This window comes from Rattus rattus, chromosome 18, assembly GCF_011064425.1.
Source record: "Rattus rattus isolate New Zealand chromosome 18, Rrattus_CSIRO_v1, whole genome shotgun sequence".
Lineage (NCBI taxonomy): Eukaryota > Metazoa > Chordata > Mammalia > Rodentia > Muridae > Rattus > Rattus rattus.
In genome coordinates, this window is record NC_046171.1 from 27369322 (window position 1) to 27384715 (window position 15394).

Consider the following 15394-nt stretch of genomic DNA (forward strand, 5'->3'; position numbering starts at 1 on the left):
TCCCTTGCATCAGTTTGCATCTCCTTTCTTCTTTGTTATCCCCATTTACTGTATGTGGAAGTACAATAAATCCTTGAGAAGTTAATCCACTTCTTCCCAAGATTATTCCCACTGTCCCTGAGGGTAAGGGACATAACACCACTAGATAACTTGTAACATTCAACCTTGGTGGGAAAATGTAAGAGTTTTTGTGGCCATCTCCAAGGCTGCACTTCCTTCTCTAGCATATATAAGATCAGAAATAGTGTTTAATTTTTCTTGTCCGATAGGTACCACCTAGCTGATCAAAGGAAAACCAGCTCATATTGTTTGCTACAGGGCCTCAAGTTGACAGGCCCTTTGGTTCCCAATGGCAAGAGGTTACCTTGTATGTCTCTCTTGAGCTGACAATCCTTAGACCAATGTTTCCCCTTTCCACAGCAGCTACAATGGAAGCCTTTATGCCTCGTAGCAACCAGACCTTCTTTTTTTTTTTTTTTTTCTTTTCTTTTTTTTTGGAGCTGGGGACCGAACCCAGGGCCTTGCGCTTCCTAGGCAAGCGCTCTACCACTGAGCTAAATCCCCAACCCCGCAACCAGACCTTCTTATTCTTGTCTGCAAATACTATGGTCTCTAGAATCAATATGCCTTCTATTTTAGCTCTTTGGAAATGGCCAAATTCACCACAATTAAAGCATTGGGCATTTTGATCTCTGAGACTTTGAGCCATAGCTCGCCCTAGCTAGATGCTCTTGTAAACCAACACCAGTTGTTCTTATCCATTTGTCTATTGGGGTTCCTTGTGCCTTCAGTGGTTTGATGCTCTCTTACACTTAGTATCTGCATTCTCAAATGCCAGTGTTCCTGTCAATGACTGATTTCAGGGTCTGATATGGCTCTGTCTATAGCTGAAAGCAGCCTCTGTAAGAAGTCTGTACAGACTTCTGCAGAACCCTATATTATCTTAGTAAATGAGGTAGATTTTTCTCCAGGTTCCTTAATCATATCCCAAGCTCTTAAAGCTGCAAGACATTGGCAAATTGGATTTGTTCTTGTAAGTCAGTATAACACCCTTCCCAAACAGCTGGCCTTCAGTAACATTTATCCCTCTCGCTAAATTACACTGTTCTATTTTTGTGGCTTTGTGCCTCCACCAGGATAACTATTGTTGTGGTTGTCCAGCTTTTAGTACAGCTGACACCAATCCCTTCCAGTCTTGGGGGATGACCCTATGCTGCATAGCCCAGGTAGTTAACATTTCTTTAATGAATAGATTCCCTGCCCAGTATGATGTGGACTTGCTTCCCTGAGCAAGTGAGGGAGGGCTGCTGCCACAGCCGTCATTCTTACCCCCCAGGCACTAGGCAGAGCCTTCTTGGGTCTAACTTCCCAGGTTAGATGACCCTGCCTTGGCCATTTCTGCATTGATTGATGGCAGAACTGTAAAGTTGTGAGGAAAGTGAGGTCCCCAGTGAACAGGCTGTGGGACAAGACCACTAAGACCTTTAGAGAACACCCGTAGTATTCAGAAACAAGAAGAGATAGATGGATAGATGAACATATGGATGGACTCATGATAGATACATACAAACATAGATATATTCATGTGTATATATACATATAGACATAGAGGGATATAGACACAGATAAATGCAAATATAGAAACATAAGTATATAGATACAGATATAGGAACACAGCTATGTAAATACATAAAGAGACACATAAACTAGCCTAGATAATTACACACATACACACACACACACATATACATGCTCTTACATATAGATAGATATACACATACAGAGAGAAAGATATACAGATAAATGCTCTAGCTCCAGGGCGAGCTTCCAGAAAGCTTTCTTATAATCTGCCTTCAGGGGTGCACACTTCTTACATGTCTGAGCCACGCTGGGGCTCTGATTAGACTCAGGCCTGAATTGGTTTGATAAAGTTCATCATTTTCCCCCTTAATAACAGTTATGATCCTGTCAGGAAATTACAAGTAACAAAATGAAGAGAGGAGAATTTCCCTCAGCCTCTGCAGCGTGTGCACGTCTTACTCTCCTGAATGCTGTCTCTCTCTCTCTCCCCCTCCCTCCCCCCCCCCCTCCCCCTCCCCCTCCTCCCTCCCCCCTCCCCCCCCTCCCCCCCCCTCCCCCCCCCCCCCCCCTCCCCCCCCTCCCCCCCCCCCCCCCCCCCCCCCTCCCCCCCCCCCCCCCCCCCCCCCCCCCCCCCCCCTCTCCCCCCCCCCCTCCCTTCCTCTCTCCTCCCTCTGTCTCCTCCTCCCTTCCTTTCCTTTCTCTCCTCTCTCTCTCTCTCTCTCTCTCTCTCTCTCTCTCTCTCTCTCTCTCTCTCTCTCTCTCTCTCTCTCTCTGTGTATCCAAACATCCATCTAGGGAACAGCAGGTCTGAGACCTCCACACGGACATACTGTATGCAGGTGATAACATGACTATTTTATCAACAGTTGCAAACACTCGCTTCCATGTTACTTGGGACATGGTAGGTTTCAGCTCTTTTCTCAGATGCCATTAGAGGTACAGAAAAGGAGGTGGCTGGTGGCCCCAGCATTGAAGACTGTCATTCTGTGACTGGGAATAAAAGCATGCCTGCACTGCCACATAATTCTTCATCCTCCGCAGGATTGGCTCCTCCCGGCCTCCACGCATAGATCTTTCCTGCAGGATTTATGGATGTCTGTGTGAAGGGCGGCCCCATGCCAGGGGAGAGAGGCTCCTCTGCTCTTATTCCCATCCTGCAGCGAGTGGTTGTACACCAAGGGGCTCACAAACACAGGCTGTCCGGCAGTGCCTCTCAACCTTCCTAATTCTGAGGCCCTGTAATACAGACCCTCATGCTGTGGTGACCCCCAACCACAAAGTTAGATTTATTGCTACTTCATAACTGTAACTGTGCTCCTGTTTCAATTGTAAATATCTGATATGTAGGATATCTGGTACGTGACTCCTGTGAAAGAGTGATCGAACCTACAAAGGTGTCTCACCCCACAGGTTGAGAACCACTGCTGTAAAGCCGGGTATCCTGAGGTTCAAAGTCAGTCTGTGGGTGGTGACAGTAAATGCCTTTAGTTCCAGAACTTGGGAGTCAGAAGCAGGAGGATCTTTGAGTTCTAGGCTAGCTTGGTCTACAGTTCAAGTTCCAGGATAGCCAGGACTACACAAAGAAAACCTGTCTCAAAAAAAAACCCCAAATCAATCAATCAATCAATCAAAGTCAGTCTGGGTGTGGTGGCATACACCTTTCTTAGTACTCCGGAGGCAGAAGAAGGTGGATCTTAGTGAGTTTGAGACCAGCCTGCTCTATGGAACTGGTTCCAGGACAGCAGGGCATAGCATGAGGCCCTGGGTTGAATCTCTAGCACTGTATAAACTGTGACATTATAATTTACTAACGTACAGGCCCAACCACACACACACACACACACACACACACACACACACACACACACACACACTCACTTACCACCTACATAGTTACAGTAAGTCAAAATTTTTTAAATTAAAATAAAACCTGGGGCAGCAGAATGATTTACTTAGACAAGCTTGAGAGCCTGAGTTCGATCCCTAGAACCAACAGCAGAAGGAGAGAACCAGCATCCCCTGGCCTCTGTTGGAGCACCCTTGCACACCTGTACCCACACCCTCGTATGCATGCACAGTGCACACACACTAATAACAGTGTCTTCAATGGCCTGGTGTCACATTACCCCTGCTGTGTGGACTGCTCAGAATTGCCAACTCCTACGTGACCTGTCTGGCTTCACTGACCAAAGAGGCAACCGGGCAGCATGTTTCTGCAAAGTGGGAGCTTGGAGAATCACATTGCACAGAGTCTGAGGAGCCGGAGAAGGTGGGCTCACCTTCCTGAGAATGAATACCCAGCTGCCGAGATGCTCCAGGCTCTGGGCGATGACCTCATCGCCTCCCCCTGCTGTCGTCTGCCTAGGGCCTGGAGTCCTTATCTGCCAGTATTCAGTGAGACTTGAACAACGGTACTTTTTATAGCAAGCAATAATAGTTCTTCTTTTGTTCTCTTTGATGAAAAGAACACATCAGTGTAAGGAAGAGCGCCGATGCACTGGGAGCTGGGATGCTGCAGGATTGTGCGGGTGACACTGAAATCCGTTCCCTGCCCTTCTGTTTACCTGCCCAGCATTACCCAGTGCTCACTGTGGACTGGAATGTCTGGGATGCTTCTAGGGCAGCTTATGTCCTCAGAGAAGGAGGCAGACAGAATGCTGACAGGCGGGTACACTCAGGAAGTAGTGGCTCTCCGGAGGTGGGTGCTGACCAAGAGGAGGGGATCCCGCTTTAGATGGGGCAGTGCCTGAGTGAAGACACTCAAATCAAATGAGGCAGCAGGCCTGGCACATACACAGCAGAGATGAACACTGTAAAAGGCGGGAACTGAGGACCTCCTGTAACCCCAGCACTTTGGAAGCTGAGGCTAGAGGACCACACGGTTTGAGGTCAGCTCGGTCTGCTAGCTCTCTGTTCCCGGGCACCGGATATAGCGAGGTGTGGTGGCACACACCCGTAGTTCTAGCACTTGCGAGGTGGAGGCAGGAGAATCAGGAGATGAAGGTCATCCTCTGCTACCTGATGAATTTGAGGCTAGCCCTGGCCGCAGGAGATCCCGTCACCTCAAAAGAAAGGGAGAAGGGGAGAAGAAGAAAGGGAAGGAATGAGAGAATCTGTCAATCGAACTGTAAGTGTGAGAGCCCCCAGGCAGCAGGCCGCTCAGTGTGAGATAACGGAGCTTGGCCGGGGCACAGTGGGCTAGATGTCTAACATTGCCCCCGACACTGTAACCTGGTAACCAGTATCCAGACAGCAGGGTTTGGGAGGCATGGGATTCCAGATGCCTGAATTCAGAGCTCTTCCTTCCTGAGCCTCCCGGGTACTGGATGACTGATAATGGACCCACTAGATAGGGAGTCTTATGATTCAGGCCTGGTATATGCATGAGCTGCTGAAGGAATCCTTGGTTGCATGGAGCAGGCCTTGGGATCTACTAATTGGACCTTGTGTTCAAGATGTCACCAAAGATAGGACACTGGGAGGCACCACGTGACATCCTCTCCCATCACTCATTGGATACTTACTGAGTGGTCATGTAAGTCCTAAAGGAGGCTGGTTATAGAAAGAAAGAAGAACCACAGGAAGTTCCTGCCTGAACAGAGCAGAGGACTTACAGTGTAGCTAGTGGGTGTGGCGTGTTCGTGTGCGCATGCGAGTGTTTGTGTGTGTGTGTGTGTGTGTGTGTGTGTGTGTGTGTGTGTGTGTGTGTGCGTGCACACGTGTGTGTATCTGTGGGTGTGTAGTGCCTCTGTGTGTACACGTATGCATATGTCTGATGTGTCTGTGTGTACAGAGGCCCTGCAGAAGGGAACAAGGTTCTGAACCCTCACCGTGGCAGATCCTAAGGTGATCTGTACGGATCTCAGGGCAGGCCACCATCACAGGGGCCCTGCATCACAGCAACCTTTTGAGAACCCAGAGCACAGAGGGCTGGGTCAGCTGTAGAGTTGGGGTGCTAGACTCTGGTTCTGGGGGAAGGGCTGTAAAATAAACAGAAAGCTTTCTCTGGCTGTCACTCACACAGCCTGGCGTGCTGCTTTTCCTTTGCTGGTTAACGTCAAAGTAAGGAAAAATAAGGACTTCGGGCGAGTCACACCCTTCGTCTTTATGTCACACAGAACCCGTTTGAAGCGCAATTACGGCAGTTAGCTCACACACAAAACCCGGGAATTAGACAACTTCTGCTTTATCTCTGGCTTTCAGAGGTGCTGTGAGTGGGCCAGAGAGACCCATTTCAGCCAGGCTCAGGAAGGTTAGCAGGAAAGACAGAAGGAGGTCAGTCCCTGCCCTGGGCCACCCATGATGCCAGGTGCCAGTGTGTGCACTGTCAGACCTCATAGCTGCTGCTCTGCTCTTAGCAGATGCCCCCAACTTTGAGCAGACAACTCCATCCCTCCATTTTTAACTCCGGGCATCAAGATCTATTTGGTACCTGACACCTGGGGCAGGGATGGCTCAGGGTCATTCTGCCAAGATTCCATCTTTACTGGCCACCTACACCCGGTACACTATGGTACTGCAGCCCAGGGTCCCTGGGCAGGAGTGGGATAAGGGACAACCAGTGTGTCCCAGCCTGAGATAACACAGGCTGACTGATGCTTCCTACCAGAAGTAGAGGGCTACAGAAGTCCAGAGCAAAGCCTAGCACAGGCCAGGCAGATCTGGCGTCCAAAGGAGAGGGAAGGGAGGCCGCAGACAGCCCAGAGATAGAGGCAGACCTACATGTGAACTCAGCCATCCCAGCTCAGAGCTGCTTATAAAACAGAGTTGAGTATAACGTTAAAAGCTTTCAAGATGGCGTGTGGGAGCCAGCCATGCTGGGAGACGCTCCTGCAATTCCAGAGCCTGGGAGGCTGAGGCAGGAATATGTTGAGTTTGAGGCTAGCTGAAGCTATGATGAGGCTGAGTCTCAAAACAGACAGAACGCAGCATATCGGAATTCCACTCCAAAGGAATGGGACCCTATGCGTCTTCATCAGTCACACGTCCACAGAGTTGGCTCTGGGTAGAAGAACTGAGGGACATGGCATGACATTTCAGGGTCTCCATGTCCTTTGGGCCAGACAGAGTTGGGACAGTCGTGTCACAGACGAATAGCCTACTGTAAAGGTCGCATGTGTCTTGTAGTCTTGCTCATGGATTAGCCTGTCCCGACTCCAGAAACAGATACCCAATTCCCCCTCCCCTGGTGCTTTCTCTGTGTGAGCTGACGTGGTTAGCCACACCCCCACGAGGCAGGCACCTACCGGCCTCTGTCAGATAAGGAAACTGGGATCTAAATGCGCATGATGCCTAAGTCAGCCGGAGTAGCCAGGCTGGGGTTTGCCTTTGAGCAGGGCTCACCATTTCCCATTGTATGTAGCTCTACAGAGTTCTACAGAGCTCTACAGCTCTGCCCTGTTCCTCCTAAGTTGGTTTTTGTTTGTTTGTTTGTTTGTTTGTCTCTTCTTCTATGAGGGCTCCTAGGAGAGCCTCGTCCTTCCTTCTGTTCTGCATTATTTTGATTAACCCTATTTCCGACCGTGATACCATGGCCACATAGTTACACCCGCCTTCCACTTCCGTTGGTTTTCATGGAATAGGAAGAAAGACAGAGACACGTGTGACGTGAACAGAGCTAAGAAGCGAGTCACCGCCAGGTGGAAACCTCTCAGGTTAGCCAAGTTGAGGAACATCCGCGGTGGTTTGCAACGCATCTCTTCCAATCCATTCATTTCGCTGCCTCCCCTCGCGTGAATCTGCTTCCTATTGTCTGTGGCCATTGTGTCCTTTCTTTGTGTTGCTGTCACCATCTCAGGATCTTGATTTTTTTTTTTTTTTTTTGAGTTAAAGGATTAAAAGGCAGGAAAAATCTCTCGTGTGGCGTGTAGCAGCAGGGAAATTCTCGAAAACAGCAGACAGTGGGAGCTTGCTTCTTTCTTTTCTTTTTCTTTCTTTCTTTTTGATTGTTGTTGCTGTTGTTAATTGTTGGGTCTCTCTAGGTAGTTCTGACTGTCCTGGAACTCACTCTATAGACCAGGCTGGCCTTGAACTCATGGACATCCACTTGCCTCTGCCTTCAGAGTGTTGGGATTAAAGGCGTGCTATGATACCTGGCCCAGGAGACTTTTCCAAGAGGCTTTTCAGCTTCAGCCTGCCCTCTCAGCCTCTGGCCTGATCCCTCTCTCTCAGCCTCTGGCCTGGTCCATCTCTCAGTGCTGTCTGGGCTCATCAAGAGGGTCCCTCAAATAGGCCAGTGACCACTTCAGGGGAAGAACCTGTTCGTATCTGGTTGGTAGTAACTGTGTGGGGAATAAGGGCACTTAACAGAGCAGCAGTCCTTGTGTTACACTTGGGCATATCCTGACACATTCACAAGGCCCGTCTGAGGGAGCTATCACAGGTGTATCTTTGGGCCCCAGCTTCTGTCAGGAGACCCCCCCACACACACAGCAAAGTGCAGTACCTCTGCTGGGATAATGGCAGAAGGGGCCCTGGGCAGTGAGGGGCACAGGCCTGGAGCCATCCTCTTTGGGTCTTCCTGTGAGGTGGGGTCTTTCTCAGTGTCCTGGCAGGGGTACTGGAAACAGGCCTAGTAGCCTTTGGGCAGACCTCCCTTCCCTCCTAACTGTCCCTCCTTGAATCCTGTGGCAGAGCTACGCCTGGAGGGCAACTACCTCTATCGCCTCCCCAACGAGGTCAGCAGCCTGCAGTACCTCAGGGCCATCGACCTGTCCCGGAACCAGTTTCAAGACTTCCCAGAGCAGCTGACTACCTTGCCTGCGCTGGAGACCATCAATCTGGAGGACAACGAGATAGTGGGTGAGTGTGCGTGACTACCGGCGCCTGAGGCTGTGTAGGGTGTAGACCACTGGAATTTATTTATTTTTTTTTTGTGGGCACAAGGGAGGCTCCAGTTTGCTGGGCCAAGACACCTGAGCAGGCAGTGAGCCTGGGTAGATAACCACTGCACAGCCCTGCCCTCTGCCAGGTGCTAGCTTTCTCTCAGCTGCCTGGGCTCCAGTCTTCTCTCTTCACAGTAAGTCACTTCCCAGTGCTGAGCAGTGTGCCCTCCCCCGTCTCAACTCTGTCACACCAGGGCCTCACAGAACCGAGTGTCCTCTCCTGCTTGGAGCCTGATGTCCCCAGAGAGGTCAGGTGCTCACCCGTCTCTGTGTCCTTACCTCCTTGGCCCTTGCTTTCTCATCCCTGCCTCAGCTTGGCCCTTGCTTTCTCGTCCCCGCCTCAGCCCCTCACTCTGCTTCTCTTAACGCCAGCCGGGTTACCTCTGATCCCCTGCGATTCTGCTCTTATTTTTCCCTTAGTGTTTTCATGGCCCTTTTATGCCACTTGATTAAAGGCAGTGGGCTTTTGAGTGCTTTGGGCTGCAGCAGGGGAATGCCTTGTGCTCAGTACTTGGTAGTGAGTGCCTGAATACCCAGGATGCTTCGGGCAAGACTCCTGACCTGGACTGGGTAGGGAGGACGAGGGATCACCTCGACCTTTTCAGTTTTGGTTCTATTGTTTGTTAGTCATTGTTCATTTTTAAATAACATTTATTTATAGTGTGTGACACACACACTCGTGCACACATGCCAGCCACAGAGCACATGTGGCGGTCACAGGACAACTTGTGGAAATCAGTTCTCCGGTCCTCTCCTTCTGCGTGCATGTTGGGGATTGAACCCTGGATCATCAGGCTTGGCAGCAAGCGCCCTTACCGGCCGAACCACCTCACTGGCCCCTGGATCTGTTCTTTGAGCACTGAGTAAAATGAGCTGCAGGGCATTTTAAAGGGCATCAGAGAGACTGCAGAAGAGAAATGCGTGATTAGGAACTTTAGCCCTGTCTATAGGCAGCGCCCTTAGGTCATGGACGGGCACTCCCAAGGCCCTGAACAGCCTGGTCTGAGTTGGCTCACTTGATCCTCTATAAGGTCTCCAAGCATAAAGAGTGTCCCTCGGGGACCCTCTCACTGCAAGGCTCCCATCTGCACCACCTCCCTCACCTAAGCTGTGCTCAGCTCTCTGTCTCATTGGCGGATCTGCTTCCTCTCTCCCTCCTCCCTCCCTCCTCTCTCCTTCCTCTCCCTCCTCTCTCCTTCTCTCTCCATCTTCTCTCTCCTCTCTCCCTTCTTTTCCCTCTTCTCTCCTCCTCTCTCCCTCCTCTCTCCCTCCTCTCCCTCCTCCCTCCCTCCTCTCTGCCCTCCACTTCCTTGCTCACTCCGATACCTCTGCTTATGACTGCAGCCAATCCAGGTGAGCTTGTCATGGGCCAAGGGCTCCTGTGGTCAGTGGCAAGCCCAGAGCTGAGCGGGTGGGTCAGGACAAGTGCCACCATGCAGCTCTCTGTGTAAAGCACTGTGCAGTCCGTGGCCACCTGGTTCTCTGATCATCTCGGTTACCCTAGAAGGTGGTTCAAGATGAGAAAAAGAGAGTCTCTCTTCCAGACTGGGGTGCAGACTGAATATCTGTGCTGGGTGTGGCCCATAAAGTGATTCACTAAGGCAGCCCTGGGGGTTTCGATTCTTTCATGCTTCCTTCCCCTCGGGGTTGACAGTGTCCCTCCTAGGACAAACAGCCCCACACCTAGGACAAAGAAACTTTGGCTCCCTGTCACATACACACACCTCTGCCTTTCTATGGGATGACAGTAATGATGTCACCTGTGCTTACTGCTTAGTGAGTCCATGATGTATTTCCTTGAAGTTGAGGCTCTTAAGAGCTCCATTAGCCTTTGTGGCCAAGTCCACGCGGCACACTTGGCCAGGTTAAAGAGAGCTCCGTGCCGACGCTGTTTCCCAGTCAGTTTAAGCCCTGGTCAGAGACCTGGGCTGGGGATACAGAGATGCCAGGGGGGAGGGGGAGCTGTCTTTTTTCTATCAGAGACTGCCAATTCGTCCTTAAGCAGCAACTGCCACAGAGGTGCCCATTTAACCTCAGGTAGCCATCAGACTGCAGGAGAGTTGAGTGTTCTCATCTAAAGAGAGGGACAGGACAGAGGCAGCCATCGTACCCTGCTGAGTCACCCCAGTCACCCAGGTCTGCGTCGTCCTGATCCATTCTTGTTACCCAGTGGTTGTTCTGCTTCCCAAATCTGTGAGAAGGCCGTACCGCAGCCTTCACAGCCCTTCTGGAGCCCTGCAAACCTCAGGGCAGGCCAGAGGGGGGCGTTGGCAGGTGAACAGAAGGACCAGGATCCCGCAGTGGGACTTTGCCTGTTTGCCAGCTCCATCTCCTCTCTCCCAGGACCTCACAGGCGCAGTTGTAGCCAGAGCTTGGGATGTCCTCAAAGTGACTTTCTTCCCCCTTAGAACTTTGTAAGGGAGTTGGAAGAAATAATGACAAATTTTTATGAGAAATGTCTCTTTTAAACAAAACCTTTCGCCTGCTGGACAGTGGCAGCTCTTGCCTTTAATTCTAGCACTGAGGGGGCAGAGGCAGCTTGATCTCTTGTGAATTTGAGGCCAGCCTGGTCAACAAAGTGAGTTCCTGGTCAGCCAAGACTGTTACACACAGAAACCCTGTGCTGAATAACACAGAACAAAACAAAAAGCGTTCCATGGGATTTTTATTACACGTATTTACTCTATCATTGGGGGTGGGGGTGGGCATGTGGCCCAGGGCACATGAGGAGGTCAGGGAACAACTTGCACAGCGGTGGTTGGGGTAGAAATCTCGGCTCGTGTCCAGACAGACCACACCAAACCAACATGGTTCCACGTGGAGAGGTTTAATGAGAGAAGGAGAGTAGAAGAGGGAAGGACTAAAGGCCGGCCATGAGCAGGTGGAGGGAAAGGGGAGGGGAATGGGAAGAGAAGGGACAAAGGGGAAGAGGGCAAGAGCAAATGACAAGAGAGCAAGTGAAGAGAGTGAGGAGCAGCCCCTTTCATAGTGAGTCAGGCATAGTTGGCTGTTGCCAGGTAACTGTGGGGCGGAACATACCTGGCTGTTGCCAGGTAACTGTGGGGGTGGAGCTTAGACTGAATACCAACAGCTGTGTGTGCCTTTAACCCCAACACTCTGGAGGCAGAGACAGGCAGATCTCTGAGGTTGAGACCAACCTGATCTACAGAATGAGTTCCAGGAAATTCAGTCAGGGCTATGTAGAAAGAAAGGAAGAGACTGTCTCAAAACAAACAAAACAAAACAGAGGAAGAAATTTACCCTGTGGATCCTGGAGCTCAAACTTAGGTGGTTAGGTCTGCCTCAGGAGTATCTTTGAGATTTCTGAGTTACTGTAAAGCTTTTACCAAGCAAGCAGAGTGAGGTCTGAGCCAGCTTTAAATGCTTAGAGGGACACTCCCACCCCCAGTCCTGAAGGATACCCCCCAACCAGGCATCCTATCTGAGCCCTGAAAGACTGAGTCCAGCAGCATCCATGGTCAGCCCAGCCACCTTGTTCTTCTGGTTAGTACCGCCATCTGATTCTGCTCTGCCCTTGGCACTGTTCTGGGCTGTGAAGGAAGAATAAGGACGTAGAGAAGGGACATTCTGGGCCCTCTGGGTGGAGCATGTCAACCGAGAGGAGTAGGGACACTTCTGATAGCTTTCTGAGGTTCAGGGTGGGGTAACACATCAGTGTTTTCTAGTGGCTGAGTGTCCTCGGGCGTCATGTCTGTGAGGCACGTGGCTGCGCTGGCTGTGTAGACGGTCTCTGGTCTGCCTGTGACTCGAATGCTCTCTGCTCTCCCCTCTGTAGCATGTCTGCTACCCCATGTGCACTGCACATAGTGTCTGCAGATCACCGGCTGGGAACCTCGCCACCACAGAGCAGGGATTTGATAGCCTCAGAATGCCTCTAATGTCCCCAAGACCAAGTCAGGCTGAGCCTTTCAGCGTCAGGCTGTGATCCACTGGGGAACTGTAAATGGTAAATTAGTGGGTTGAGACCAGCAATTTTTTAATAGAGTAGAAAATATCAGGGTACATCACATGAAGCATGATAAGTTGTTTCTTTTATGTCTTCTAATTTCAGTTTTACCCTGTGTACACTCAGGTGTGTATTTGGAGTCGTGGTGAAAGTTTGTGTTTCTTACCATGATGGTAATAAAATCTACCAGGGCTGGCAAGGGGTAATGTGCTTGCCACCCAAGCTGGCGAGAACCTGACCACCTGAGTTTAATCCTGGGGCTCACACAAAAGTAGAAGAAGAAAAGTAATTCACAGAAGTGCTCTTTGAAACTGAACATAGTGGGCACACACCTTTAACCTCAGCATTTGGGAGACAGAGGCAAGAGGGTTCAAAGCCAGTTTGGTCTGCATAGTGAGTTCCAGGACAGCCAGGGCTATGTAGAGGGACCCTGTCTAAAACCAACCAACCAATCAACCAGCCTCACCAAAAAGTTGCCCTTTGACCTCTTAGCACACATACACATAATACTAAAAATCAAATCTTTAAAAAACAATAAAAAACTACCTAAAGATACTAAGTCATCCTCTAGACTGTTGGACTTCTGCTCCTGTCAGCCTGGCCACCAGTTCCTATGCTCCAGACGTGTTCTCAGCTGTATGGTAGTCTTACTCTGGTATCCGCTAACCCCTCTGGGGTCTGAGAGCTTTGTCTGGAAGACCGCCTCCGTGTCTTAGTACCCTCCCTGCTGGTGGCTAGGTTCTCCAGTCTGAACGCCTGGTTCAGACGGACAGGAAGCAGAGCAGGTGACATTGTCTGCTTCCCCCTTCCTCAGCTTTCTGGATGTCAGGAAGCATGGTTGTTTGTTCTGGGGGCAGGGTCTGTGTTTGTGACAAGAATAATTTGTTCATCACCAAGATAGATAGTAGAATACTTTATCTAAGTGCCAAATATAAATGGACCGGACATTGTGAATGTCACTCCTACCTAGTAATTCTCATAATTGTTTCATTTCTGTCCCTATTGTACGCTGCTCATTATTGTGAGAGAAAGAGGCTTTTTATTTAGACAAAAAAAGAGAGGAGGAATTGTTGAAGTTTAGTTTGTTGTTATGTGTTATAATGCCAAATTCTGTATCCCAAGGTCTAGTTGCTTCAAGATGAGTGAATTAAAACGTATGTCAGTTTTTGTTGTGCAAACCTAGCTCCTTAATTTAAAATTATTGGTCAAATAAAGATGTCCACAGCCTGTAGCTGGGCAGAAGAGAGGTAGGTGGGACTTCAGTTCCCAGGCTTGGGGTCCAAGGCAGAGACCTCCCAAGAAAGAGGAGGAAGAAGGAAGAAGGCGCCATCAGGTAGATGGAGGAGGTAGGTGGATCTTGAGTGCATGACCATGAGGCCCACTTGTTGGAGTAGGAGTGGCCTAGCTTGGGGTCATTGACAAGGAAGTAGACAAAATAGCATAGAGGGCTGATATCTGCCCAGCTCTAGTGCTTTAAGGTTTATTATAAATGCATGTATGTATATACATACGTAAGTACATATGTATATATTCATTCAGTGCCAGGCATGGTAGCACATGCCTTTAACCCTAGCACTGGGGAGGCAGAGGGAAGCGGATTTCTAGGAGTCCAAGGCTAGCCTGGTCTACAAAGTGAGATCCAGGACAGGCAGGGCTGTTTCAAGGAGAAACCCTGTCTCAAAAAATAAAACCAGGGGTTGGGGATTTAGCTCAGTGGTAGAGCGCAAGGCCCTGGGTTCGGTCCCCAGCTCTGAAAAAAAGAAAAAAAAAAAAAAAAAACCCAAAACAATCAAACGGACAAAGTGTATTTGCCCAAACAACAGTCATCTAAAAGTTTCTGGGGTCTGAGATGGTTCCTAGATTTTCCAAACCAGAGAGTGGTCCAGTCAGTCATCTCTCAAAATCCACAGGGGGTGGGTGCCGGGGCACTGGAGGTTACCAAACCTGCCGAGATGACAAGGGGAAAACCTTAGTACAACTTACCGTGGCCTCCGGTGTACTCAGAATCAGCTCTCAGTGTAACGCCCAGTGAGAAAAGATGCTGAGTGGGTGGGTAGCTGACGTCACAGGGTTTAGGGAACAACGCCAGGAGAAGTCTGCACGTGCTCAGTACTGGCGTGGGTTTTCTCTGACAAGTTTTGGTCTATGGCTGGTTGACGTGCTGAGTGAAGTATGTTCAGGTAGGGAGGACTGACTCGTAAGTATTTATGACAGCTTGGGGGAGATACAGTCTCTGGAGAGGCAGAGGCTACATATCCTGACCTCCATCTGGGCTTGCAGGTGCCAGTGTGGACACACACCAACTAACTTCTTGAAAGGACATCGCCAGTTGGGGAGAGCAAACGCGCTGGGGCCTGGGCATAGAGAGGTCTCCAGAAAGGCAGATGGCTCTGCATGCACTTTTAGGGAAGGGACTCCCAGAATGCTCCAGAGAGGCTGTCTGAGGGGATGAAATGTTTAGACTGACCGTGAATAGTGATGTGGGGTTCATGATAGGGTGCCAATCCCATGAAGTCATCCTCTTCCTACCTCAGGAGTCTACATGTGGTTCAGAGGGAGCACGGCTGTGGATCAGAGGGATCACGGCAGCTTTATTTATATTCTCGCTTGCCAGCACTTGCTGCTGCCGGGCAGTTGAGTGCTGGAACATGTGGGGGTGAGGAGAAAAATCACATGTTTCAATGACTTCATATTGCTAAGCAGGGGACTCCCAGTTAAGTAAGAATTTGGCTTTCCGTGACCCTTAATTTTGTTATTGTTTTGCACCCACACCATTCCAGAGAGCAAAGGGTCATGGGAAAATCCATTCTTGTTAAAGACTTGATAAAAAGCCAGGCATAACAACACGTGAGAGGTAGATTTTTTTTTTTCCTTTTCTTTTTTTCGGAGCTGGGGACTGAACCCAGGGAGAGGTAGATTTAATATCAGGAGTTCAAGGCCAGCCTCAGCTACATGGTGAATT

General features: G+C 49.9%; 1 protein-coding gene across 1 annotated transcript in view; it reads left to right on the top strand.

Moving 5' to 3' along the window:
- Lrrc20 (leucine rich repeat containing 20) overlaps positions 1-15394 on the top strand; it is a 101659-nt gene that overhangs the window by 62461 nt on the left and 23804 nt on the right. The window contains exon 4 of the mRNA XM_032888819.1: positions 8215-8382. Within this exon, the coding sequence (XP_032744710.1) occupies positions 8215-8382 (168 nt within the window). The remainder of the gene's footprint in view (positions 1-8214; positions 8383-15394) is intronic.